The 27,693-nt window shown below is 48.3% G+C and overlaps 1 protein-coding gene across 1 annotated transcript; it reads right to left on the bottom strand.

Moving 5' to 3' along the window:
• Positions 1 to 27,693, bottom strand: DERL1 (derlin 1). Its single transcript, XM_004607642.2, has 8 exons — positions 27,328 to 27,693; positions 14,950 to 15,061; positions 10,762 to 10,826; positions 9,766 to 9,792; positions 8,806 to 8,901; positions 7,285 to 7,337; positions 5,535 to 5,645; positions 1 to 1,984 (listed from the first exon to the last, which is right to left on the bottom strand). Exons 1-8 carry the CDS (start codon positions 27,478 to 27,480, stop codon positions 1,846 to 1,848), a joined length of 756 nt encoding a protein of 251 aa, XP_004607699.1. The 5' UTR covers positions 27,481 to 27,693; the 3' UTR covers positions 1 to 1,845.

The following is a 27,693-nucleotide window of genomic DNA, read 5'->3' as shown; positions in this document are numbered from 1 at the left end:
TCAAGTTGTATATTTTAATTTACAATTTTTGCCAATAAAAAGGATTAGTTACAAAAAGGGAATTTCTCTGTACAAAATAAGGATTTATTTATTTTTTAAACTCATAGAGAATCCATTGGCTTGCCTGGGCCTTGCCAAATCCGATCTCCAAACAGCTTAGTTCGAATTATTTCCCAAAAATAGTAACGAGGGTCATCGCGACAAGAGCTATAAAATGACGGGCCCCCTCAGGTGTCTAAGAGGGAGAATCTAAGGAACAGGCGCCCTGAATTCGGGACCCTGTCACCTTCCGAGGAGTCTGCTCACGGGGCTGCTCACTCCTCCGGCACACGCGGCTCCTGAGAGGCTGTGGAGACAGCCTCCTACTCAGCCACCTGAGCATGGAGGGGCACACACAGCCTTTCGTGAGGAGCCCTCTCCAAACCCCACTCCACAGGGGGACACACGTCACAGCTACTGGGAGTCTGGGGGCCCTGCGTTTCCTGCCAGGAAACTGATGCCCACTGGACCCAGCTCCTGGTGAGCTGCCTGTGGAATAGAAAACCATGAAGAGCTGTGAAAAACACTGTAAGCCATCAAGAAAACCTTTTATTTGGACAAGCCTTACCCTGGTGGAGAGAGCCCGCAGAGGACGGGGGGGTCACGGGCACCTAAGCTGCTCCTGAAATACATTCATGACTCAGAGTAGTCAAGGCTCCCAGACACAGATTCTCAAGGCATCACAACCCAACCCCAAATTAAGTAATGTGCTTTGATATGTGTGTGTGTGTGTGTGTGTGTGTGTGTGTGAGAGAGAGAGTGTGTGTGTGTGCGCGCGCGCGTGTGTGTGTGTTAGGGAGAGAGAAAGAGAGAAAGAGAATTTCAATCCGGGATATAAAGCTCTTCCCTCCCTCTATTCAATTTACATGTACTGAGAATAAAATGGTATCAACACCTAGGGGCTAACCTCTCAGAGAGAGCATCAGTCTATGCTCGATGTGATCTGGAACTTTCTGGAGCACAATTCCGTTTTGCTGGGTGTGGCCCAAGCCAGTATGCCCTCCCTGTGAGATGCAAAAGGGTCTGGACTTCTGCCCACCAAGGTCAGCGATGCACCGGGAAACTGTCTGTTAGCCACCCCCTGCCCCCCCCCCCCCCGCCCACTAGCCCCGTCTGTGACTGCCCTAGGTGGTGCTTTTTGTCCGAAGACCTCTGAAGAGGTGGTGACCGACTGCACTGATGGCAGGTCACAGCGATTCCAGAAGCTGAGAGAGCTCTTCATCGGCCGCTCCAGTCTTCTCCCTACTGTGAGAGCGTTCTGCCACCCAGGGGGGTGAGTGGTGGGGATCAGTTCTCGGTGACGCCTTGGCAAAAGTCAATAAATAAGAGAGCTTGTCAAAGGCAGAGCCACTTTCTGGGCAACTCCTCTAGCTGCGAATCTTGGGGGCTGGGAAGAGGAGGGAGGTGGCATGTGTGTAAGAGAGAACAGTCCCTTTGACAAAGGTCTGGTGACCCTCCCCTGGACACCACGCTGCGTACCAGCAGACCAAGAGCTGCTGCCGGGACCCCGTTATTCAAGACAGAACAAAGGAAGACGCCAAAAATTACAGTCAGTTCTGCGATTTGCACGGTTGATATTTGTTCTTCATAGCAGGAAGGAGTTGAATGGGACTCATGAAACTGGAGGAACACTTATATTTTTTCTTCAGGATTTAAAAAGTGTGTCTTGGACTGAAAGACTACATTCAGTGTGGGTCAGGTCCAACAGCGTTAGCTAGAACTCGGTTGTTAAGCGCGCCCAGCACTGGGAGGAAACTTCATCGTGAGCAGAGCGGCTGGGGGGGGAGCAGGCCAGAGGCCACTCCATCACTGGTCCCCAAGTCGGAAGCCCTGTCCCCAGTTATGTCTCCCGCCTCCACCGTTCTGATCAGCAGCTCGCCTCATGCTTGCAGGGGGCACGCCGAATCCAGACACCCCTCCTCTCCTGCTGGGCAGCCATCGGTACCTGGAGTGGGCAGGGGAAGGGAGAGAAGACCAAGTGAGTCGCGTCCACGCACCTACCAGAGCTGGGTCGGGTCCCACAGCATGGGCCTGCCATGGGGAACCATGTGAGCCAGGGCCACCGCCTCATCCATCTTGGCTCCATGTCCTCATCACAGAAAACACGCCTTCGCATGCTGCTTACACATACAAAGTTTTCGACCAAATTCACACTCCAAAGCAACTGTCTTAGGGTCAGAGAGGTAAGGCATTTGGCCTTGCATGAGGCTGACCTGGGTCTGATCCCCAGGAACCCATATGGTTCCCCGGGCCTTTCCCCACAGCCCCACCAGGAGTGATCCCTGAGCACAGAGCCAGGAGGAAGCCCTGAGCACTGCCAGTCCTTCTGGGGGCTGATGAGATAGCAGAGGCCATTCACCTGCATGCACCCACCCCCAATTTAATCCCTGGCACAGCAAACAATCCCCCCGAACATCACCAGGGTCACTTTTGAGCAGAGAGCCAGGAACAGGCTGTACTAATTGGCCGACTCGTCTTATGCCATGATCCCATGCCCCAGTCTATAATTTTCACCTGTGGCCCTCTTGGAATGTTCTGGAACCCACAGGGGGGCCTTCTGCTGAGAGATGCTAGTTCAGATCATCCCTGATGCCTTTCAGTCCCACCCCCCGCCCCCAGAACACTCCTTTAGTTAGAGCACAGAAGAGGATCTATTCTAGCTTTCTAAACGCAATACAGACAGCGAGGCATGTTGGAATTCTCTGACTTGCATCCTTCCCGTCTCAACCGGCACAGCGCGACACCTAAGTCCGAAGTGCATTTCTCAGCATCCCTAAAGGCCGCGTACAGCAGCGCCCCCCCACAGCACAGAGTAAGAGGGACACAGCAAAAAGGCAGTGCTGCTCAGCTACACGATTTGCTCCCAGACTACCATGGCAGCCATCGTCACCGCTTCAAAGAAGAGTGAGATTAAATGCAAGTCATTAGTGCAAGAAGATGCCCAATTATACATAATCAACAAAAATTTATGGTAATTTCAAAGCAGTTATTGCTTCTGCAAGGAGCAACATTTTGCCATCTGATCTTTATGCACAATCTAACAGAAGGGCTTCCACCAACAGAGAGAGCTCGAGTGGCAGGCGGGCTCCTGCGAGCTGCTGGTCCCCCACTAGACTCCCGTCCACTGTGCTGCCCCCAACTGAGGAACAGCGCCAAGCTGTTAAGTCAGAATATGGCCACTTAAAGGCAAATAGCCCTTGGCTGTGCCCCCAACGCTCCATGTTGGGGTTTTGGGTTTTTCTGTATTTTCTTTTTTAAATTAAGGCATCTGCTATCTGACTTGAAAACCTACAGCAGAAACCCAAGCCTGCTGTTAATGTGTCCTTTGATAATTAGAAAGCAGACTGGTCATTTGGTTTTTGGGGTTTTGTTGTTTTTGTTTTAGCTTAAAAGCTCAAAAGAGAAAGTTTCTTTTTATGCACTTTAAAAGAAAAAAAAAAAGCCCAGGACTGGAGCAATAATACAGTGGGGAGGGCGTTTGCCTTGCTTGGGGCTGACCTGATTCCATCCCCAGCATCCCATATGGTCCCCAGCACTGCCCGGAGTGATTCCTGAGTGCAGAGCCAGGAGTAACCCCTAAGCACCGACAGGTGTGGCCCAAGAACAAATAAAAAGCCCATACAACAACAGACGTGTACTTCTGTTAATATATCATATTCCCAAATGTATTCCTAATAAATGCAATTAACATAGCAGATATATAAAGCATATATCTGCTTGACCCACTCCTGGCTGTCTTCCCTGGGGCCCCTCGGAGGGGGTGGGTTGAGTTTCCCTCCCCACCCCGAGCAGAGCCCCCGAAGCCGAAGACATCCAGAGCCCAGCCACAGCCATGTTCAAAGCCCCTCTCCACACATTCAGACAAGCCTCATGCATGAAGGAACTTGCAGAGGAACCAAGGTGTGTGGAACCCGGGGCTGAGATCTCCAAGCCTGCTTGGATCGGGACTGGGCCTCTTCCGCCCAGATTTCCCATTTTCCAGTAGCTAGGCGGTCACACTCACAAACTGCCCCTGGCGCTGCGTAATTCCATCAACGTGTGGAAGCTGCAGGACATCTTATAGCCTACTTCTCCCTTTGGAGAACCTGGCAAGCTACCAAGAGTTTCCTGCCCGCATAGGAGACACTGGCAAACTCCCTGTGGCATATTCATATGCCAAAACCAGTAATAATGATGGGTCTCATTCCCCTGACCCTGAAAGAGCCTCCAATGTGGCACCGTTGGGAAGGACGAGTAAAGAGAGGCTGCTAAAATCTCAGGGCTAGGACGAATGGAGACATTACTGAGAACTTTTGAGAAAATCGACAATCAATGGGATGATGATGATGATGATGATATAAAGCATATACTCCATTATGACGCTGAGTAATGATGTACACCAGAAACTCTATATAAATCTGTTTTCTCAATTCAAAATGACTTTTCCTACCAGACTTAAAAAAAAAAATCCTAACTTCAAATCAATTAGGAAAGGGGGCTAAACAGTGTGCTACCTGCACTTTCCTGCTAGACGGAGCCCCTGGAATGACACCCAGCAGAACCCTGGACCCACAGGGGGTCACGTGCAGCCGGACTCAGGGCTGACAGCGGTACTAGCTACAGGGTCTGGCTGCTGCTCCTGGGGCCTTTCCTGGGGATGGTCCTGCAGCTCTCGGACTGAAGAGCACCGACCTCCCTCGGGCTCTTCCAAGCCCCGGGGAGGGAGTCTGGGAGCTGTGGACGAGGCCACTGCCTGCTACCTGCCCTGCCACCTGTCCTTCCTCCCAGCTGCCTTGCGGGCTGATGCCCTCCCACAGGCTAGCTCAACTTCCAGGACCTCGAAAACGAGAACTGAGGGAAGGGACCCCACCCCCAGTCTGTGTCAGAGCAAAGCTGGGCCCTTGGCCTCCCACAGCCAAGAGAGAGCCAGCACGAAGTCCCAAGCGTCGGGCCACATGACCTCGACTGCCGACACCTGCTCTATCCTGTAATGTTTAACCGAAGAGACACTGATGGTTCCAAAGCAGACTTTTGAACTCTCAGAGCGATTACTGGTTGGAGAATGGAGGGGGTGGGGGGACAGGGGTCAGCTGGGCAATGGAGGGCGGCCGACTCTGGGGACAGCAGGGTGCAGCGTCACTGACTGCTGAAGATGCATATGCTGACATGGGCTGATCCTGCACTGACTTCATGGAGAGATGGTGTAAGAACGCCTTCAAGCTCAAACAAGCCCATAAAAATTACAATGCTGAATGTGAACCATCCCCACCCCCACCCCGAGGTGCATGGTGGCCAAGTGTGACGGGTCATCCTGGCCCAGTGCCGCACCCCTCCAAATACACCCAAAGCTCAGCTCCGGGAAGGCTGAGCCAAGGCTGTGCTCTCGGGTTACCGGGACACAGGACCCATATACCCGGAGGCTCGCGCCCCAACGGGGAGAGAAACCCCTACTCGACCCCTTGGGGACACACCAGGACAAGGACAGGGCAAGTGTTGAAGAGGACGCAAGAACTCACAAAAACTGAGGTGTGGAGAGAAAATTCCTTCCTCCCAAATCCATCGGGTATCTGAACATTAGGAAGAAATAGAGATGTCCAACGAGATTTCCAATGAGCTCATTGATTACCCTGCAAACAGAGAGTCCAATTATTCAATTATTCTCCAGACAACCGCGTGGTGACAGACAGTCGGGCCCAACAGCACAGCCCTGAGGAGCGCGGCCGGCGCAACCCGAGGGGGTGGCACCCAGGTGGCCTGTGCTCTTCATTCTCTGCATACTCCGGCCTCGCCGCAAAATACTGCTCGGTCTCCCTTCAGCCTGAGAACTGGGGGGTTGCAAAGCGACCTCTCGAAAGCTTTCAGTGGTGAATACTGAAACCGCGGACCACGGTGCCCCAGTGAAGGCCCAAAGGGGGAGGCAGGGGTGTGAGGCAGAAGACCAGGGCGTGCCTAGGGCCCGGCTCCGGTGCCCCCAATAAACAGCTTTCCTCCAGCCTCCATCGGGGTCTGTAGAGCCACTCACTGTCCCCTTCCATCTCCTGGACAGGACACCTGTGAGGGACACACGGGGACAGGGAAGCCACTCCCTGGCTCTGCCCTCGTGGCGGGCAGCGGCATCGCCCACTCCCAGTTCACTGTGCTCTCGGACCGACAGAAGCAGAAGGGAGGCGCCCGGGGAGCAAAAGCACCTGGGCATGCATTGCAAGCTCTAAACCCACTGAAAATGGGACATAATCTGAAGGGGGTAGGGAGATGGACCAAGCAACAGAGCACACAGCAAGGAGAAGCTTCCAGATTCACCCTCTGGAACCACATGAATCCCCACACGCTGCTGCATGAGGCCTGAGGGCCTCACTGTCGAGGCTGGCCTAAGCAGCCCCAGGAGTGGGGAGACCAGGCCCCCCATCAGCACTGCTGGGCGGGACCCCTATTACGACTAATAACAATACCTTGTATTGTTAAAAATAAAAAGGGGGGGGGAATTCTTAAAATAGCTGCACCATGATACCCTCCTTTAAAAACCTGACTGGAATAGGAGGCAGATTGCTAGTGCAGCAGGAGAGGGGCCTGCCTTGCATACGGCTGACACAAGTTCAACCCCTGGAGTCCCACAGGGAGCACCCTGAAGAGTGAACCCTGAACAGAGCCAAGAGTAAGCTCTGAGCACAGCCAGGGATGGCCCCAAAACTAAAATAAGAAAAAAAGAAAAACAACTATGGGACTTCTGCCAAGTGGCAGAGCACACGTCTAGCATGTTCAGTCCCCAGTCCTCCCGGGTCCGACCCCTGGCAACTGTGACGCTCACACAGAGAGGAGACAGAACGACTTTAGGCATCCCCAGTGCTTCAGGGAGTCAGCTCAGAGACAACTGAGTCTGCGCTTGTGCAATCCAGACAGAAGCGTTTACTCAGAACACGTGCAGGCTGAGTGCGTACTCTGCATGTGGATCCCATGACCACCAGGAATGGCTTGTAAGCATACAGGCGGAGTACCCATAGCTGAGCACCGCTGGGTGTGACCCGCCCCATACCAACCAATAAAATTACATGTGAAGGCCCAATGTGACCCACAGTGAGGTAAGTGACAACCATTCACTGCTTAAATCAAAATCAAAGCTGTAACAAAATCAAAGTATTTTGCATTAACTTTCCAACCTCATTACTGAGATGTTTTTTGAAAGTTTTATAATGATTACAAAAGGAAGACAAAGAACAAGGAGAGTCTTCTATGGATTTGGTTCCAGTTAAATAAATCTATATTACTTACGAGCCTCCGATGATATAGTTGAATCCAAGGATAACCCAAGGTAAATAGCAAGCCTAGGAAAAAATACATACAAGCATGAGTGAAAGGACAGAGCTACCGAACACTGGATGGTTTAAGACATCCTGGGAGATTTTACTTAATCCTCAGGAAAGTCAGTGGAAGTTGTTCTGAGGTCAGCCGGGCACTACTGCTGCTGTCTGTAAAGCCGCCCTCTCGGAGGCAGGGACAGCTCAGAGGTTAGAGACACCTGGCACTCAAGACCCCTGAGAACTTCCACAGGTGACCCTGGTGGCTCCCAGCACCTGCAGGTCTGAGCACTGACCCCTGCAGCCCCGCTGGCCAAGTGTTGCCAACGGTAGCCCTCGGACCCCTGAGTACTGCTCTGGGAGGCAGCACTGCCCTCAAACAAAGAAAAATGGAAAACATTCTCTCTAGGGATGGAGATAGTTCCCAGGGCTGCACGTGTGTGGCCCTGCAACCATCCTAGCACCACAAAACACATGACCTCACCCAGCACCTCAGTGCCAGAGCCAGGCTAAGTACTATCAAGAATGGTGCCTGGATCCCAGCACTGCTGGGGAGACCCCAAATAACAGAGCGTAACACTGTGCATTTATAATGACAATGTCTCATACGTTAGTATTTGTAGACCGAGTATTACGTGGCCCACAGCTCTGATGCAGTCCCTGCCCTGCTTAACTCAGCCAATAGTTTCAGAAAGTGGATGCAAGTCAAAGCATGGCCCCTGTAACTAGACAGCTAAAGATACCCATCTTCTTTTACATGTTGTGCAAAATTATTTGGAACATGTATCTCATCAGAGAATGTTATTCTGAATTAATACTACTCCAAGTAAGTCCGGTCTCTTGATGAATGACTTCTGCAGGAGTCCTTTACCAGGTTCCAGCCCCATCAGCAGCAAAGAGAGCTGCGAGGAGCACCACAACCCAGCAAGGGACAGGCAGAACAGGGAAGGACGCTAAGAGGGACATGAAGGACTTCGGAAGCCCGAAGGCAGGATTCAGACAGCCAGAAGTCTCTGGAAATACATTCAACCCCAGCTGAAATTAAGAACAGGGTCTACATGAAGAAAATAAAACATGTTACAGGTGAAAAGCCGTGAGAGAAGACAAAAGGGATGTGTCAGGGAGCAAAAAACAATGTTTTAGCTGAAGTGTAAAGTAGGTAACAGGAAAGTGCTAAGAACAGATTTTTAAAGATCAAATTCCACGTGAATATCTTTTCTTCCTCCTGTTGCACCCAAAAACAGGAGGTGACTTGGGGACACATGACTGCAGGGCCTGAGGAGAGAGGGAGGGAGAAGGAACAGCCAGCAAAGGTTTCCAGGTGAGCAGAGGAAACTGAGGGAGGGGTGGGCCGACTGGGAAGGCAGCTGGGGCCAGCCTACCGGACACTGCTCAGCAGTGACCTCTTCTGGACAAGTCAGAAAGTGCACTGCTCGGCTGAAGAAAGGATTTCTGCAAAGACAGAAAGGCAAGTTTTCCAACTAGTTTACAGTACCTTAAATCGCGTTCCAAACCAAAATGACACAATCATGTCCCTGTTCAGCTGGGCCCACACATAAAGTACTGACATGATCAGCGGAATCATCAGCAACTGCAAAAGAGGTCAACATGTAAAGACAGGGCCCAGAGGCACTAAGAATACACTAAGAATAACATGGATCTATTTTCTTGGTCTCATCCCTCCAAATTCTCACACTCAAAAGGCAAAAAGAAATTCAACTCATCAAAATGAGAACTTTAACTGAAAACCCTATAATGAAACCCAACTATTGCAGATGTGTTCAGAATGATCAGGCTGGGGCAGGCCAGAGAGTTCAGTGGGTGAGCCCCCGATTCAATTCCAAGCACAGAACAATTCTCGAAGCATCAGTGTAAGTGGCCTCTGAGCACCATGCCAGGAGCAGTGGCCCCCACACCCAAAACAAAGCTTTATTACTGTAGAATCTTTTTAAAAGTAGAGACTCATGCAAGCATAGGAAATAATGGATAACCATTATTCTCAATAGTCACATATAAGCCAAAAGTGAGCAAAAATTGGTATATATATTTGAAACCCATGTAAAAGTTTCAAAACAAAACTATAATCACCATTTCAAAATGCCACACATATGGAAGAGTGGAGGGGTGGCAGAACAATAAATAGTAGAGCAGGTAGGACTTCACAATTTCAGAACAAAGGGAATTTCACCTTGTACAAGATTAACCCAGGTTCAATCCCTGAAATCCCATATAGTCCCCTGAGCACTACCAGAAGTGATTCTTGAATGTAAAAAGCCAGGATTGAGCCCTCAGCCATCACGGGGTGTGGCCCCCAAAACAAACAAAAAAAATACAACAACAATGAAACCCCACATAATTAACTACCTAGTTAGTGTAATACAAGCTTCTAGAAAAGGCCATTAACTGTAAATGTAAAACGTAAGAAAGAAAATGAGATCGCTTCAAGGCCACTTACCTGCATATCCATTGCTAAGCCAGTAATCTTGGTTTGTAAAGTTAAAGATCAAATACAAAGCAGGCACTCCATGCCTGGTAAAAAAATTCCTTTCATTTCCAGTTTTCTGAAGAAAAATGCTTTCTCCAGCTCAAACTGCTTAAAACCCCCAATCACACAGATATGTGATCATCTTCGAGATGGACATACTATAGGCTAGAGGATGACACGAACTGGCCAGACTCCCCTCGGGGCTTCAGCACAGGACTCTGTGGCGTCCCCTCTGCTCTTTGGCCTCGCTCCTTCCATGGGTGGAGGCAGCTGCCTGTGCCTGTCTGAAGCCCGTGATGATTGGCATCCCGGTCAGGGTTCCAGAGCCAGGCTGAAAGGCTTTTCTTCCCTTTCCAGAGGGGACAAGAGGGGAATGGGCGCCCAGAGGCCACCTCTTCTGACTCCTGGCCAAAGTTCAAGCGAAGCCCCCAAAGTCACCAAGCCTCCTCTTCTGCCCCCACGGGCTGAGGCGGAGAGCTGGGATAGGCAGGACAAAGGGAGGGGCCGTGCCTCATCCCCAGTGAGGTCCTCACAGACGGAGGCAGGGAGGACTCACAGCCCCAGACCAGGACAGCAATGAAGTGGGCGGAGGCTGGGCATAAACCCATTTTCCATTAAGAACCACCGATTTCCAATGCTGTCTCATGGCACAGAATCCCTGTACTGTTATCAAGCGGTCACACACGAGAATACAGAGAACTAAGAAGGGGAAGAGGGAACAGTTACAAAACACAGTCCACTGCAGAGAAATGCCACAGAGGCAGCGACAAGCACACAAACCACTTCAGGGCTGATTCACTCTAGCTTCCAGAGAACCTCAGTTATTCTTACTTATTAGCTTCAGTAAACAAAGATGCAAAGTTCTGTCACTTGAAATGACAAACAGAATATTACTTCCCCAAATTTGGAGGTGAGGGGAAAAAAACCTGGTTACTTCCTGGACCCATGTAACAGATTCAAGGATACCACGATGCAAATCCAGTTGAAGAGGAGCATGAATAAATAGTCTGCTGGTCTTCCATCGAAAGCTCCTAAGAACAAGAATAAGCCAAATGTCATCGTTCAGAATTTCAGAACAAAGTGAATTTCAAGTAGAAACATTTCAAAAACTTACAGCGAATGCCAAAGTAGAATATTTTTAATTTGCTTCTCTCAAGTAAAAGTAAATGTTTTAAATATCCAAAAGCCTGTCCCCAAAAGCCTGCCGTACACTTCAGTCACCCAGGTCAACCCATGCTCTCCTAAGTGGATTCTAGCCACAGGTTCTGACTGCCACAGGCTAACGCAGACCCCAGGGGGGAGGTCGGGAATGAACAGAAATGTGGATGGCTGCAAAAACATTCAGGGCTTCTTTTTGAAGTGATGAAACATTTTAAAGTTGAGTGTAGTAAACACAGAGCTCAAAATACTCGCTGAATTTTAAGCTTAAAATGTGTAGAATTGTACCATACATGAACAATCAACTAGGCAGTTTAAAAAGTTTTCTCAGCTCGGGGCTGGAGCAATAGCACAGTGGGTAGGGTGTTTGCCCTGCACGCAGCCAACTCGGATTCGAGTTGGCGGAGCCAACCCTGAGCACCGCCAGGAGTAATTCCTGAGTGCAGAGCCAGGAGAGACCCCTGTGCATTGCCGGGTGTGACCCAAAAGCCAAAAATAAAAAAGTTTTCTCAGCTCCAGAATTGCAAATGTTACTGGATGATAGAGAACAAGAATTACAGTACACAACCAAGATCTATGGTCTGATCCTTTAAGCTGACCTTTCATGTCATGCAGGCAGTGCTTATAGTACCTGACAAGGTAGCAGATATAAGTAAAAGGGTTGCAGGACCGTAAGTAACCGAGAGACGACAACCCACAAATAAAAAGTGATTGCTGAGAGAAGACAATCTGCAAATAAAAAGTGGTCGTGAAATTATTGTAAATCAACTTCATTAAGTGCATTAGGATTTTCCAGTCCTTGCATTTACTTCAAAGGTAAATTCTGAAATGTTTAAGAATTATGCTTCAAACAATCCTGGGCAGCCAAGAGCACAGAGATCAGACTGGCTTTAGAGATAACTGTTAAAAGGGAGTGATGTAAAAAGGAGATCCCATGATACAGAGGATCTTGAAATGCACATTGAATTATATACATGTACCTTAAAAACATACTAAGTGAAAATAACAGTCACAACAGGACACATAAAATGTCATAAACAGGCAGGTCCATCATCCATACAGAAACTAGATCAGTGCTGGCCAGTGCTGGCACATGGGGGCAGCAAGAAGGATGAACGGGGACTGTCCTGTGTTCAGGTGGCCCTGCCTGGAATGCCACACACGGCGGTGGTTAGGGAACAGCAAATATACTCAAGATACTGGACGGGATGCTTTCAAATGGCAGCTTTCATATTACATAAATTTGATCTCAATGAAAGAAAAAAGGGTTTCCCTAACCTTTCTCTCTTCCTTTCTACGTTTGAAAATTTTTCGTAATAAGCTTTTTTTTTGGTGGGTGGGGGTGGGGGGGCAAATCTAGCAATGCTCAGGAGGCCACATGTAGTGCCAGGGATAGAAGCCACGTCAGCTGCATGCAAGTGACACACTCTACCCCGTATTATCTTTCCACAGCCACAATGAACATTTTTTAGACCTGTCATACATCATTCCTATTTAATCTAGACTTTACTAACAACAACAACAACAAAATACTACTCTAACAATTTAATCTAAATAAAATTATACCAGAGGGAAAGAACACTAGTAAGGAAGTCAGCACCATAATAGGGGACACAGAAGGGAAATCATATATTCTGGCGGGCTCAAGGATCACAATCCCGAAATGGGTGTGACAATCATGGTTGTCAGTTTCACCTCAGCCTAGTAATTTAACATCCTTAAATTTCCTGTCTTCTTTCAGTGAAACCAAGGGAATAGCTAGGTCCCATCCAGTACGTAAATGTCTACAACCCGACACCTGTATTAATGCAACAATTTCTCTATTTCCAAAAAGCACTGAAGATGTACCAATTTACGGGAAAATTACATTTGACACCAAGTACCCATTCTATTTCCCCAGAGTTACAAGTCTGATTCACACATCTCAAACTGATTTACTTTTTTTAATGGCTCAGAATTCCCCATCCTATGCTAACAGGTTTATAAAGCCTTGGTAGTCAGCCAATCCTCGCAAATTCATGTCGGCCTCACAAATTGATACATTTTGACACAGCAATGCCTTTTACTGTTTCTCATAAAAGCAACTCAAAATAGCCCATAAGGTAAGGCAGCAAACACGCACTGACTCAGTAAGAAATTCGGTCTATTCGTCTTGGGCCACACCCTGGTTGCTCCCGAGGGGCTACTCCTGGTGCTGTGTTCTGGGGAAGTGTGGTGTGGGGATCAAATTCGAGCCTCCCGCATGCAATGCATGTGCTCCAGCCCTTTGAGCTAACTCCCAGGCCCAAGGAAAGATTTCCATTAAAAACCTCACAGTAGGGGCTGGAGCGATAGCACAGCGGGTAGGGCGTTTTCCTTGCACGCAGCCGACCCGGGTTCGAATCCCAGCATCCCATATGGTCCCCTGAGCACCGCCAGGGGTGATTCCTGAGTGCATGAGCCAGGAGTAACCCCTGTGCATCTCCGGGTGTGACCCAAAAAGGAAAAAAAAAAAAAAAAACCTCACAGTAGGGCCAGAGACAGTACAGTGAGTGAGGCACCTGCCTTGCACACAGCAGGCCTGGGTTCTACCCCAGCACCCTATATAGTCCCCTGAGCCCTGCCAGGAAGGATCCCTGAGCACACATCCAGGAGTAAGCCCTGACCCTCAAAACCAAACAAACAAACCGTACAGGGATGTGCATGCCTTGCATGCAACTGACCCAAGTGTGACCCCCCTCACCCTCACCCTCAACACCAACGTGACCTGCTGAGCATGGCCGGGCACAGCCATGTAAGCACCTGAACACTGGGCACTGCCAGAGGTAGCCATGGAGGCGCCTGAACAGTGGCACTACTGAGTGTGGCCCAGGACAGTAGCACGTCCTCGCACTGACATCCAGCTCAGCGGGCTGACTGTCACTGGGAGTGGGCGGCAGACGCCCCCCAAATACACAAAAACTTTACCCATAACATAGGGAGTCATAGCAGATGAACTACCTTATTATTATTATTATTATTATTATTATTATTATTATTATTTTGGTCTTTGGGCGTACCCAGATGTACTGGGGGCTTACTCCTGGCTCCGCCCTCAAGGATCACTCCTCACCTCACACAGGGATAGTGGTTGCAAGGCAAGGTCTCTACCCACTGTACTATCCCTCCAGCCAACTACCTTATTCTTAAACGCAAGCTATATACTTTGGGAGCTGGGTGTTTCTATTATGACACTAAACCTAGGCTTACAGTTGCATAAGAAGTGCTTTCTGAGCCCAATCTAGGAGATAACACACTTCAGGCCCATGAAGCAGCCCAGAACGAGGCCTGATGTGTGACAGAAATGAGTGAGATGTCAGATTAAGTGGGAAGTACACGACTCAGCGTCTAAGTACACGGGCAAGACGTGTATACCTCTCCCCATTTTTTTTTTCAGCCCATTTAACTGTACACTGCTACTTACCCTCATGCTGCTGCGGCAAGGATTAATGAAACTCAAATAATCTGCGTCAGGAAAACAGCTCAAAGGGCTAAAGTACATCTCTGGCGGGATATTTCTGTTGGTTTTTTTGTTGTTTGGGGGCAATACCCACAGGGCTCCGGGCTTACTCCTGGCTCTGTGCTCAGGGAATCTCTCCTGATGGGGCTCAGGAGATCATTTGGGGTACTGGGGATCGAACCCAAGTCAGCCACGTGTCAGGCAAGTGCCCTATCTGCTGTATTATCTGTCCAGCCCCTGGAGTACATCTTTGTACACAGGAACCCCAAGTTTAATATCCAGCCTTTTAGGGTCCCCTGAAAACCACTAGAAACAATCCCTATGCACCAGAAGTAGCTCCCAAGCACCCCCAGAAATGGCTCAAAAAAAAAAATCATAGATGTCTGACTACTTATGAGGCATTTACAGTCACTAGGGCATTTCTCTATATGGGCTACCTAATGGCTCTCGAAACTCTGGCCCCTGAGTAAACGTAAGGACGGGTTAATAGACAACACTTAAAACTATGGGTAACATACCTGTTTCAAGTCGTGTAGAATACTGATATAAGAAATACAAATTGACCAAATAAAGAAATCCAGTTCCTGGACCCACAGGGAAATAAAAGGTGGCAGTGATTGGCCTCCAAATCTGTCCAGATCAAAATAAACACAGCTGTTAGTTTCTCTAAGCCCAATTAATTCATTTTAACTAAATAAGATCAATCCTAGCAAATATACTTCATAATGATGAGCGCTACCAAAGGGATACCACCAACATGATTCAAGAAGACAAGAAAAGTTCACACCAGCTATAATTACATTGATTTGCAAATCAATGGTATAAAGTGGCATCATAAATGAGCAATACACATTGCAAAGCAGGCTGATAAAAGGCAGTCCTAGAGAAGGACATGGTTGTGGTTAGTCAGGCATTTATGTAAGTCTGTCAAAAGTGAATTACATAGACATTTACCGACAGCAGAGTCCTGCCTCTGTTTAGGAGAGCAATATACTGAGATGACAAACCTTGTCAAAAAGACATAAAAAGGGAGAGGTACGACAGTATTATTCCCCGCGCTCAGACTGAAGTGCTGTGTAGGTAATATGGATACATGACTTTAAATACATACCCCTTTCCACCACCACCCCCAAAACCCACAGAGAAGACTGCAGCAAGCCCCATTCCTTATCCCATCTCCCATCCCCGACAGTACAGCTGATCTGTTTCACAACGCCTTCAAGAAGCATCCGTGTGCACTGCCCGAGAATGAGTCCTCTGCATCCTACCTTAGAGTGCACGGGCCTGTCTGCACCTCGTCCCGGGCCCCTAACAAGTACCATGAGTGGCTTCAGAGAGCTCCTTCTCTGTGCATCGCCAGGCTTCATGTCAACTGTTGAATGGCACAGTGAAAATTCTGCTCTCCTCTTTATCTATGCACATCAATCTAGCAATCAATTGAGCCGTCTGACTTGCAGGAATTAATTTATTCTATAACAAATACTTGGCTAATTTTGATTTCCTCCTAAAATGCGGATGAATGCCTGATTTCTCTCTTCCTCCACATCATGTAGTCAAGTTTGTAGTCACAAAAAGTTTTTAAAACCAAAACCTAAAATTTTCTCCTCGGCACTGCATGTTGCACCAACACCAGGAGCCCAGTAGCACTACTCAGAGCACCCTGGCCTCCGCTCACCACTGGAGGTGGCCACCGTAGGGAGGCCCCCCTCAAAAGCAAAAAGAAACCCTTCAGTTTTACAATTCTTTATATATACTTATACATACAGAAATTTCCCTTTCTTCTTGTTGCAAATATTTCCTGATACGTTGCTAGATTGCTTTTAGGATATTTTTACCATATTTTGACATGTAAAGTTTCATTTACTGTGGACAAATGTATCCATTAAGTGGCACAGTGATGAGATACTTCACGCCAAGAATATGCAATGTTTGGTGTTACTAGCGCATAGTCATGGCTCCTCGGAGGAGCGGAGAAAGGTTCAACTTCTTTTTCTAAAAGGCCATTCAGTTTCCCAGTCCTATCTATAGAGCCAACCATCTTTTCCTATTTATTTTAAAACCTATTTGTATCATCCACATATTACCTTCTATACTAAAGTCCACCTCTACACTATTTTGCTTGGAATTAAATTCTTATGTCACTAACAAGCTATCTTCTATCCTCATTTTTGGAGAGAGAGAGAGAGAGAGAGAGAGAGAGAGAGAGAGAGAGAGAGAATGTGTATGTGTGTGTGTGTGTGGGGGGGGTGTTTTGAGAAGGGCTGGGCCACAACTGGCTGTGCTCAGAACCTTCTCCTGGCTCTGAGCTCAGGGGTCAGTCCTGGAGTGCTTAGGGGACCATACATGGTGCCGAGGATCAGACCAGAGTTGGTCATGCTCAAGACAAGCACCTTACCCCCTGTACTATCCCTCTGACACTTACATTTCCTAGTTTTATAAGGTACTTTCATATCTGAAAAAGGTAAGAATTCAACAATTCCCTCCCATTTTCTTGCACATTTGTCATAATTTTCGTGGCTAGTCTCAATAATTTAATTTTCTAAAAATAGAACACCTTTCTTAACGGGGGGGGGGGGGGGGGAGAAGATGGGGGGAGGAGGGAGGGGGGCCACACCTAGCACACCCTGTAAGTACTCAGGGCTTACTCCTGGGTCTGCACTCAGGGATCACTCCTGACAGGCTTAAGGGACCATCTGCTGGGGACTGAGCCCAGGCCAGCTGCAGGCCTGCTGTTACTATCTCTTCAGTCCGGCTCTTTATTGTGTAATACCTAACCACTGATGTTGAATTATCTATTTTTTTGTATACTCAGATATGGAGTCCCAACCTTAATGAGTCTATCTATAAATAAACATTGTACCTCCTTCCAATCTGTCTCGCTTCCTGGCTAGTACCTCCAGAACAATGTTAAGTAACAGTGGCTGGAGTGGATGACCTTCCCCGAATTTTGGACATGCCACCTACAGCTGGCTTTGGGCTTGAGAGTTGTGTATCTTATTGCACAAGCCTGAGGCACAGTCCCTGCCTCCAAAAGAGGCTCTCTGAAGCAGCACACAGCGAACACAAAGCAGGAAATGTCTGGGGGGGAAAGTACATGGTCCCAAAGACCTGCAAAAGCACAATAAATGGACAGGGAGCACCCAGCACTCGGGTGTGGCTGACCTGGAGAAATGAAGTGGTGGCACCTGGCCAGACGCAATTCTCCAAGCACAGGAAAAGTAATCCTCAGAGCTTACTTAACAGCCCGGGGTGAACAACAGCCTTTACACACCCAAAAAGGAACTTCCAAAGAACCCAACTTGATTTAAACCAGCAACGCACAATAGGCTGAAACTCACTTCGATCTATGCACGATTTTGTCACAGAACCCAGAGTCCGGAAACGGAGAGCACAGCACCGAGAATGATTTGAGAATGGCTGGAGTGAAGGCTTGGCTGACAAGCTATCATTTCGGAGCGTCAATTTCCACTGTAAAAGGGAATGCTAGGTGAACGCCTGCCCTACTTCGGGTCATGGTCAAAAACGGAAACTGCATGTCCCGCGCATGCGCCCGCACTGACTCCGGAGGCAGGTTTTATAGACGAGGCAACAGGATGAGAAGAGGCTAAGTAATAGACAGAAAGTGGCACAGGGCTGGGATTTTGTCGCAGACAGTCTGGCTCCCGAGTTTATGAGACTAAACCCCGACTTGAAGTGCCCCTTCACAACTAACACCATTACGAGGCATCACTACAGTGAGTCAAAACTCGGCATGACTATGACTTCCATAAGCCTGAAAGGAACCGCACTTTAAATCTACAAAGTCATTCTCCTGCCTATTAAAAACCCCTGCAGGAAAAACCCGGAGTGAGTAAGGCCGTGGCCGCCTCAGGGCGCCAGCAGCCCAAGGCCTCAGAAACTCCGGGCCTCTGAGTCTGTTTCTTCATCTACCCGGTAACGTGTGTTTATGGCTCCCGCTTTCCTTATGCCACGGGCTTGGTAAGAGACTGGAGTTAAGGAGGAGGAGTTAAAAGGTGCGTGGTTAAAAAAGAGACCTGTGGGTGTATGATTATTACGATCTTTTGGAAGACTCACGCTGACCTGGTTTTTACAGATTCACATTTTAAACTACCCCCATATTTTCGTTAAGTTACTCAAGGCCTGACTAGAAAAGCAGCATTTATTTTTGTTGACTCTTTTCTCTCTCTCTCTCTCTTTTTTTTTTTTTTTTTTGCTGACTACATTTTTCACAACACTGACAACTTGACACTATTTTTAGCCACCGTGTGCACCTGTGTTTTGGAAATCAGCGTCTGTCAAAATACCTCACTTTTTTTCCCCCATTCATTAAGCTTCCCCTTGGGGTATACTTGCTCTCACCGATTAAAGACTCAATGTTATCTCTGTATTCCTTTAAAATGATCATTTGAAAACACCAAGAGATATTTTCTCTCCTCAGAAAGATGCAGTGTAATATTTTTCTGAGATCTGTGGCAGGTACCCAGCCAAACCCCTCCCTTTCTTCTGACTCATATACAAATAACTCAAATAGGAAACAGCTTTATCTTCAGGGAATGGTGGAAACTGACTTTCAACCCTAGAAAACCTTCACTGACCCATGAAGAGGCATCCAGGTAGGACACAAGGAGCCCAGGACCCGCAAACAGGCAAGCAGCGCCTTGACTTAACACTCTGAGACTAGCATCACAAAGCTGCACCATTCTCCTGGGGAGAGTTAGACTCCTGTGACAGTGAGACAATCCACCCAGAGTCCTTCATTGAGCAAATGCAAGAAGCCCTCGTGTGTCCAAGTTCATCTTGTCACTTGTATCACTTGTCATCCCGTTGATCTTCGATTTGCTTGAGGGGGTGCCAGTAACATCTCCATTCGTCCCTGTCGTGTGCTAGTGTACCCCAATGGCATCTGCTTGTTCCAGGAACACAGAGGGCCTCAAACCGTTTGTTCAGGGTTTTGACAAAGAAATCTGACCATCTCATAGGTGGGCAGCCTTGCAGTCTTTTGACATCCCGTGGAATTCAGTCGGTAACAGCTCTAGTCCAGTGGTCATCTCTAAACTGCATTACGTGTCCGGCCCATCTGATTTTCGACGCTTTGGCAAACGAGACAGCGTCCCTGATTCTTGATCGTCGACAGAGGTCGGAACTCCAGATTCCTTCTCTCACTTGAGTGAAATGTGATAAGGTCATCTAAGGCCTTAAAATACGAATAGTAATAGAAACTGGTTTGGTTTGGTTCCTGGGCCATGCCAAGGAGTACTCAGGGGGCCCTGGAGTGCTGGGCACCAAACCTAAGATTCCATAAACCTTCAAGTGTTTCAGCTCTCTGAGCTACTCCCCAGGCCAAGATACTGTTCTTCAGTTACTATTCCACCAACTTCCGCCCAACATTCTACCACTGAAGTAACTGCAAGTGTCTTCCTTTGAGGGCTGGCGAGATAGTAGAGGGGGTGTGGTGTTTGCCCTGCATGCAGCTGACCAGGGTTCAATCCCCAGTTTCCCATAGGGTCCCCTGAGCTCCCCAGTGATACCTGAGTGCAGAGCCAGGAGTAACCCCTGAGCACTGTCAGGCGTGGCCCCAAAACCAAAAGAACAAAACCCTAATGTGATCAGAGTTCAGTTGTTCCCCACCCACCCACCCCAGTTTTACTGAAACAATAAACCGTTGATTTGGAATGAAAAAAGTCTACAAAGGTCACCATCTATGAAGGAGAGGAAAGGCGCCCATATGCCAACTGCTCCGTATCAGCCAGGTTTGGCTTATCTACCTATCTATCTACCCAGTTAGACAAGAACAACAAATGGAAGACTCAGTCCTGAGGACAGGCTGTGGCTCGGTGGGACAGTCCTGGCCTTCCAGGTGGGAGGCCCTGGATTCATGCCCAGCAATGCCTGGTTCCCTGAGCATCACCGGCGTGAACTCAAGCACAGAGCTGGGAGCATCCCTCCCGGGCACCACTTGGGTGTGACCCAAAAACAAACAAAAAACATGAGATCTCAATTGAGAACTTTATTTTTTTATTTTTTGCTTTTTTGGGGTTATATCTAGTGATGCTCAGAGGTTCCTCCTGGCTCTGCACTCGGGAGTTACTTCTGACAGAGCTCGGGGGACCCTATGGGGTGCTGGAATCAAACCCGGGTTGGCCACGTGCAAGGCAAACACTCTACCCTCTGTGCCATCGTTCTAGCCCCTCAACTGAAAACTTTAAATGAACTCTTTCAAAGTGAAAGTTTCACTTGAAATGAGTTCATTTCAAAATGAACTCATCAACTGGAGGTCTACACACAACAGAAATGTCTAATTAAACATGTCCTGGGAATGGTCAAAGTCATAGTTTTCACCAAGTCAAAACAAAATTACCCAAAAAGGCCCACACCCATAGAATGCATCAATAAATGGTAGCTCAGTACCCAAAGGGCTGCATGGATATGAGCCAGTGAAAGCCACCTGCAACAATACGGGCACTCTGAAAAGCACTGTGTGAAAGAGACACACCAGATACTTTCAAAGAAGATAAAAAAGCTGGCTAAAACAATCTAAGGAAAGTAGGAGCAAGTCGGAAGGTTTGGAGAGTACAAGCAAGGTTCTATTTCTCGGTCTACATGGTGCTTACCTACATGTATTCGTGTTTGGAAAATTCAAGAATATACCATATATGTATATATATATGTACACAAATGGGCTGCAGCGATAGCACAGCGAGTAGGGCATTTGCCTTGCACACGGCCGACCCAGGTTCTATTCCTTGCCCCTCTCGGACAGCCTCGCAAGCTACCGAGAGTATCCTGCCCACAAGGCAGAGCCTGACAAGCTACCCCATGGTGTATTTGATATGCCAAAAACAGTAACAACAAGTCTCACAACGGAGATGTTACTGGTGCCCACTCGAGCAAATCGATGAGCAACAAGATGACAGTGATTACAGTGACTATATATACAAATACATATACTACTCTGCTTATATACTGTAGCTCAACAAAAATTTATAAAATATAGCTCTCAAGAAATGGGCAGCCTAATAAGCAAGACTGTCCCGTATGGACAGGAAAATTTAGGAAAACTACTCTAGCTGGGTTGGAAAGTTAGCTAGCCCCGTGGGCTGGAGAACATGATTTGTAGTAAAATGTGTGAGTTTGAGCTCCTGGCACCGAGCTCCTGGGACCCCTGAATGAACACAAGCCAGGAGCTGCCCCTGAACACCACCAGGTGTGACCAAAAAAAAGAGGTCTTTCTAACTGTAAAAATTAGAAGAGTTTTGTTGTTGTTTTGCAGTGCCCAAGACTGAGTCCAGGTTTCATGCACATAAGGCATGTGCTTTAGCACTAAGCTCAATCTTCTGCTCCTAACTCCAAATTGTGAGTCTACTTCTACGCTCACCCAACAGACAGCTCATTCCCCTTCCAGGCTTGCATGCATGTCTCTTTTCCCTGGTTCCTTTTGTTCTGTTTGGGGGTTTGGGCTATATCCGGCTGTGGTCAGGGCTTACTCCTGGCTATGCTCAGGGATCACCGCAGGTAGTATTCAGAGGGAACCTATGTGGCACCAAGGAGAGAACCTGGGTCAGCCAAGAGCAAGGCAAGCACTCTCTTAAATCAAGGGCTGCTATCGTTGGGTCGAGTATAACATAACCGAGACACGAGAACCAGCTCCAATTGGGGTCGGGGTTGGTGTCATTTCCTAGAGAAATGGTTCTTTCCCGTTTCAGGTCAGGACGCTCTCAATGGGACAAAATATAGAGTAAGAATAGAGCAGTTACACTTCAATTACAAATTAAAATTAGAATATTAATAGTACTGCTCTGGAAAGAAGGCAACAATGGCTGGGGTTATAATTGGCTAATGAATAAAAATAGCACGATAAGCAAAATACTGTTTCTAATTGCTTAGCAGACTATTCACTGGGCACACCAACAACCATGTCTCCATGGGTCTTATAAATGGAGACATGAAGTGGGTAGCATTTCATCATTTTGAAAAGACTTATTTTTGTATTCATGAAATTAGAGTATATCTCCCAATCAATACATTCAGAGAACGTTTATTCTACTTTCCTCCCTTCTACCCCCCACCCCAAGCCAATGTATCAAACTGAAGATATTTTAAGCACAGTCATTAGAACAGAGCTAATAAGGGGTTGGAATGATAGTATAATAGGTAGGGTGCTACCCTACCTACTGTACAAAAACAAAACCCAAAAACAAAACCCAAAACTACTATCACGTTACATTGCTCCCATTTATAGATTTTAAAAATGGGCTCCAGGGGCTGGAGCGATAGTACAGAGGATAGGGCGTTTGCCTTGCATGTGGTCAACCCAGGTTCGATTCCCAGCATCCCGTATGGTCCCCCGAGCACTGCCAGGAGTAATTCCTGAGTGCAGAGCCAGGAGTAACCCCTGAGCATCGCCAGGTGTGACCCAAAGAGCAAGCAAGCAAATAAATAAATAAATAAATAAATAAATAAATAAATAAATAAATATGGGCTCTGGGACCAGACCAATGATACAGCAGGCAGGCGCCTGCCTTATACACAATCAACCCAGGGTTCAATCCCCAACATCCCATATGGTCCCCCGAGCACTGCCAAGAGTGATCCTTAAGCGCTGAGCCAGGAGTAAGCCCTGAGCACTGCCAGGTGTGGTCCCAAACAAAAATAAAGTAATATAAAATAAAAGGAGGTTTCATAAGGACAGATGACCTGCAACTTTGACGGATTAAAGGCCCGTGAAGGGCATCCCAGCAGTCTGCGGCTAAGCCCAGCATAGAGACCATGACTCAACTGCCTGCAATGTTCTAACAGAAAAGGGAAATAATGCACCAGAAAATAACGTCAACAGTATTTTGCTAGATACTTATAAAGGTGCACTTTGGCCACCAACATTATGCAAAAGAGTTCAACTAAAAAACTACCGAAACTAGAAACTGCAACTGCAGGGGTCTATAAACACGCTAACCCTCTCGGGACAGCTGTGGAGCTGAATGAGAGACCCAACGGAGAAGCACAATACAGGGGGTGTATCTGCACACACTTTCCGCTAAGGAAACCTTTTTAGATCATTTTCAGCAGATTATTCATAACAAGCAATACTAACTAAATTATTTAGGATCTGCCTTCGGGCCAGGCTTCGGTGGTGGTGGGAAAATTGGAAATAATGGTGGTGGGAAGGTGTAACGACGATGGGACTGGTGTTGGAATATTGAATGCAATAAATCATTGTGAACAACTTTACAAAATTAAAAAAAAAAATACAGGTGGGTGGGGTGATGCTTACCCATTATCTTTTACTATGCATGGTCTCAAACCACAGAGGGTCGGGGAGAGGGGTGGTCTCCACGTCTCCATTAGGCAATCAGGAACCAACCACCACCGCTGTCCAGCACCCACTGTGAACAGCATTTCCTCAAATCTCTACTCATACTGTTGCCATTTCCGTGAGAAAGGAATGTCTGAAACTTTGGAGGGCCTAACAAGTCAGAGGAGAGTCAGAGATAAGAGAAGTCGTTTGTCCCTTCCTACTGGGCCGCACAGCCCTAACTCAATCATCTCACACTGCTTAAGCTGTCGCGGACGTGCCGAGCACCAGGCCCACTGTGCAGCGCAGGTTCTGCCTCAGTGGCAAACTGAGGTGGGGGCAGAAAGCACAGAAGGCATTCCTGCCCCATGTGGGCCAGGCGGGGGACCCCAGGGAGAAGCCCAGCCTCCAAGTCACACACCCGGAAGTTGGGGGAAACAAAGGAAGGTGGATCACGAGGGGAATCACTTTCTAATCCATCCCTGGCTTGTCACGGCCCCACTGCGGGTCTGTTAGAAAGGCTTCTTTGATGGATCTGATTGCACAAATGAGCGGGCTCCTGTGAAAGGAGGAAGTGACCAGTTTGGAGTAAGTCCTTTCTCACAGAATGACGTACAATCACGCCTCCTGTGAACACCCATCATCCAAGTACAAACCTACTGACATCTAGTCTGTCAACACACATTTACCAAACACATTAAAAGAAAAAAAAAAAAAACCCCACCAGCGTGCTGTTCAGGCTGCATGCCAGAAGCACACTCTAATCAACAGCCTGCTTCACGTCTCCATCTGGACGCCTCCGAAGCAGCTGGAGACTGAACAGGGTCAAAGCATCCTTCTCGGTGCAGATGCTAGCTGCTGCCGTGCCCCCAGGCCTCACTGCCCTGAACACTCCCCAGATCGGGGAGGAGCCCCAGCCTCCCCTGGGCTCGTCCAGAGACTGCTCAGTCCTGCAGCCAGACCCATTCACCCTTGTCTCAAACAGTCGCAATCCTGGCCACTGCAGCTGGGCCGTGGATCACTGCCCTGTCCCCGTACACGCTGGCCCACATCACCATCTCTCTTGCCTCTTAGCTCATCTGCACAGGTTAGGCACCCCCCCCCGCCCCGCCCAAGTTCACCCCATTCAACACACCAAGTCCATCCACGGTCAACGCAAACTTGTCAGTCCTTCTCCAAGGCCGCAAGTTCAAACCACGCAAGCAATGACCTCAGGATCCTCATCCCCACTGCTGTCTCATAGTATCTATTCCTAATTCCTGTCTCCGAGCCTTACTATTCCTGCCTCTAAGTCACTTACTATGCCTTCTCCCTGGAAAGTTATTCCCAGAGTCCTACATTCTGTCCAAGAATCTTCTCTACGGAGGCTTTTCTAAAATACTGCACCAAATATACACCCCATGAGTCACTCCCCGTCACCTGCCTCTCTCCCCTTTTCTCCAACGGAGCTGAGCTTTTAACTGTCTTACTCACCACCATGGCACCCATCGGTACCATGCACCTGCCAGTCCACCAGCACCTGTGCCGCCACTGTCCCAGGGGACACAGAGAGTGGAAATAAGACAAAGCTCAAGCTCTCTCTCTCATGGCGCCTTCTTTTCTAATGGGATGCAGGTACAACACCAACAGATGGCAGGATAAATCACAAGGAAAAAAATCAAAGGGAGAGAAATGAATGGGTTCATGTTTTTATGTAGGGCAGTCAGACAAGGCCCTGCCATGAGGTGGCACCTGGACAGAGACATGAAGGAAGGAGGCAAACCACGTGACTGTCCTCGGGCAGAGAAATACTACATGTAGAGGTCTGGAGGAGGGAAGAAGTAAGCTGTGGACAGGCCAGCAGGGAGTCCGTTGTGGAACCTTTTGTGCAAAATGGAAATTGGAGGGAGGGAGATGAGTTCAGAGTGGTACAAGGGGACCCTGCGAATCACTAAGTGGTCATGGATTTTTACTTATTGAGTTGAGAAGGCATCTGGGCAGTCCTGTGACAGGATGACAGCAATTTATTTATGACAATAACACCCTTTGCTATCTAGAGAAGCAACAGAATGAGCAAAGCTAGAGTGGCTTGCAGAATGAAAAGGAACTGTATTTTAGATCTATGTCCAAGGTACAATAAGCAGAATTTGCAGACAGTCAGGCATGAGACAGAGACAAGTCAAAGATGACTCCAATACTGTTAACTCAGGATCTGGCCATGAAAGTGTCACTACCTGGGGCTGGAGAGAAAGCACAGTGGGTAATGCACTTGCCTTGCATGTCGCTAACCTGAGTTTAATCCCCAGCATCCTTTCTGGTTCCCCCAAGCACTGCCAGGAGTGACCTCTGAGTGCAGCACTAGGAGTAAGCCCTGGGCATCACCCACGTGACCCCAAGGCAAACAACAACAGAAGTGTCATTACTACTTCTCAGGTAGAGACTAAAAGGGACAGTTTAAGTTTGAGATAATATTGTTTGGCCAAGTGCTAATTTCAAGTAGCAGTTAGCTATCTAGGTCTGGAAATCAGAAGTTAGATCTAGACTGAAACTATTTTTCTTTTGGAGAGTCTTGGTTTTACAGAAAGTATTTAAAGGTCATGAAGCTAAATGAGTTCACTCCAGCCAAGGAAAGGATAAAGAAGAGGTTCTAGAATGCTTTCTGGACACAGCACAACATTCAAAGGTCTGAAGGATTGTTTATGCTGACCTGCCACTGACTGAAAGATTGAAATCACAGAATCCAGCACATAAAATAACCTATTCTCTTTTCAGGAATATTAGTCTGGATTGTTTCATTCATACCTAAAACATCAAGACCCTCCTTACTTGTTTTCTCGTTTGTCTGTCTTTATTTGGGGGCCACACACCTGGCTGTGCTCAGGGATTACTCTTGACAGGGGGGCTTTGTGAAGTGCTGGTGACTGAACCTGAGTCAGTCACATGAAAGAACGTACTACCTTTCCGAACTTTTCCCCTTTCTTTTCCTTTCTTTTTTCTTTTCTTTTCTTTTTTTAAAAACATTTGCTTGTTTTAAACTAGGCTTTCTTCCATTTTTGGAACAATTTATTCTTGGTTCGTTCCTTCATAGATTCAACTATATGATGCAGAAAGATAAACTCACTCTGTGCCTCTGACTTCAAGTAACTCCTATGGGGTTGGGTGTAGGGGAGTCCATTAATATGGGGGTGGGGGAAGCCCACTCAACTGGATGTTGGGAAGACTGACATGCACATGTCACCCACGTGGGTGTCACTGAGAGGTTAGAGGGCAACTACTTCATCCAAGCTAATCAGCAGCATCCACTAGATTGACAACTCTCAGAGGCTTAGCTCCCCTCTACTTCCTCTGAGTGCGGGGAGCACTACCTTTACAGAAAGGCGATATCTGCCCCTTTCCGGCGGGCCAAACGCACGTCTCCACGCCTCGGTTTCTGCAAGCCCGGGCTCCAGCTCCAGACCCTTAGCCTCCACCCAGTCCCGGGCCACAGGGCCCCGCCCTAAACCTCTGGAGCCGTGGGCACTACAAATCCCAGCAGGCACCGCGCGCCCGTGACATGCCGATGTGCGCCCTGCCGCCGCGGGGCCTCCTGGGACCTGCAGTCTCCACTCCCTCTGCCGCCGGTCAGTACCTGGAAGCGATAGATGAAGGCTTCGGGCCAAAGGAAGAAGTAGGCCGGGCTAATGAGACCGAGTTTCCCGACCAAGGGCACCGCGACAGTGGCGGCGAACCAGTAACGCGTGATGGACGGAATGCTCCTGAACCAGTCCCCAATGTCCGACATCTTCGCCCGCTTTAGGTGGCCAGGGTGCGCACAGCCGCCCGACGCCCTGTCCCGGCCCCTCACCACGCGGCCGGCTCCGCCACTGGACGGTGTCGAGGCGAAATCCGCCGGAGCTGGGGGGTGCAGAAGGCGGAGACCGGCGGACGTGGCGCCACCGAATTCGGACGAGCGAGGGAGCGTTCAGCGGCGACACTTCCTCTTCCGGCGGCCGTG

The sequence above is a fragment of the Sorex araneus genome, chromosome 2, assembly GCF_027595985.1.
Source record: "Sorex araneus isolate mSorAra2 chromosome 2, mSorAra2.pri, whole genome shotgun sequence".
NCBI lineage: Eukaryota > Metazoa > Chordata > Mammalia > Eulipotyphla > Soricidae > Sorex > Sorex araneus.
Note: the sequence above shows the minus strand (reverse complement) of the source record. Positions and strands in the feature narration are given on the sequence as shown.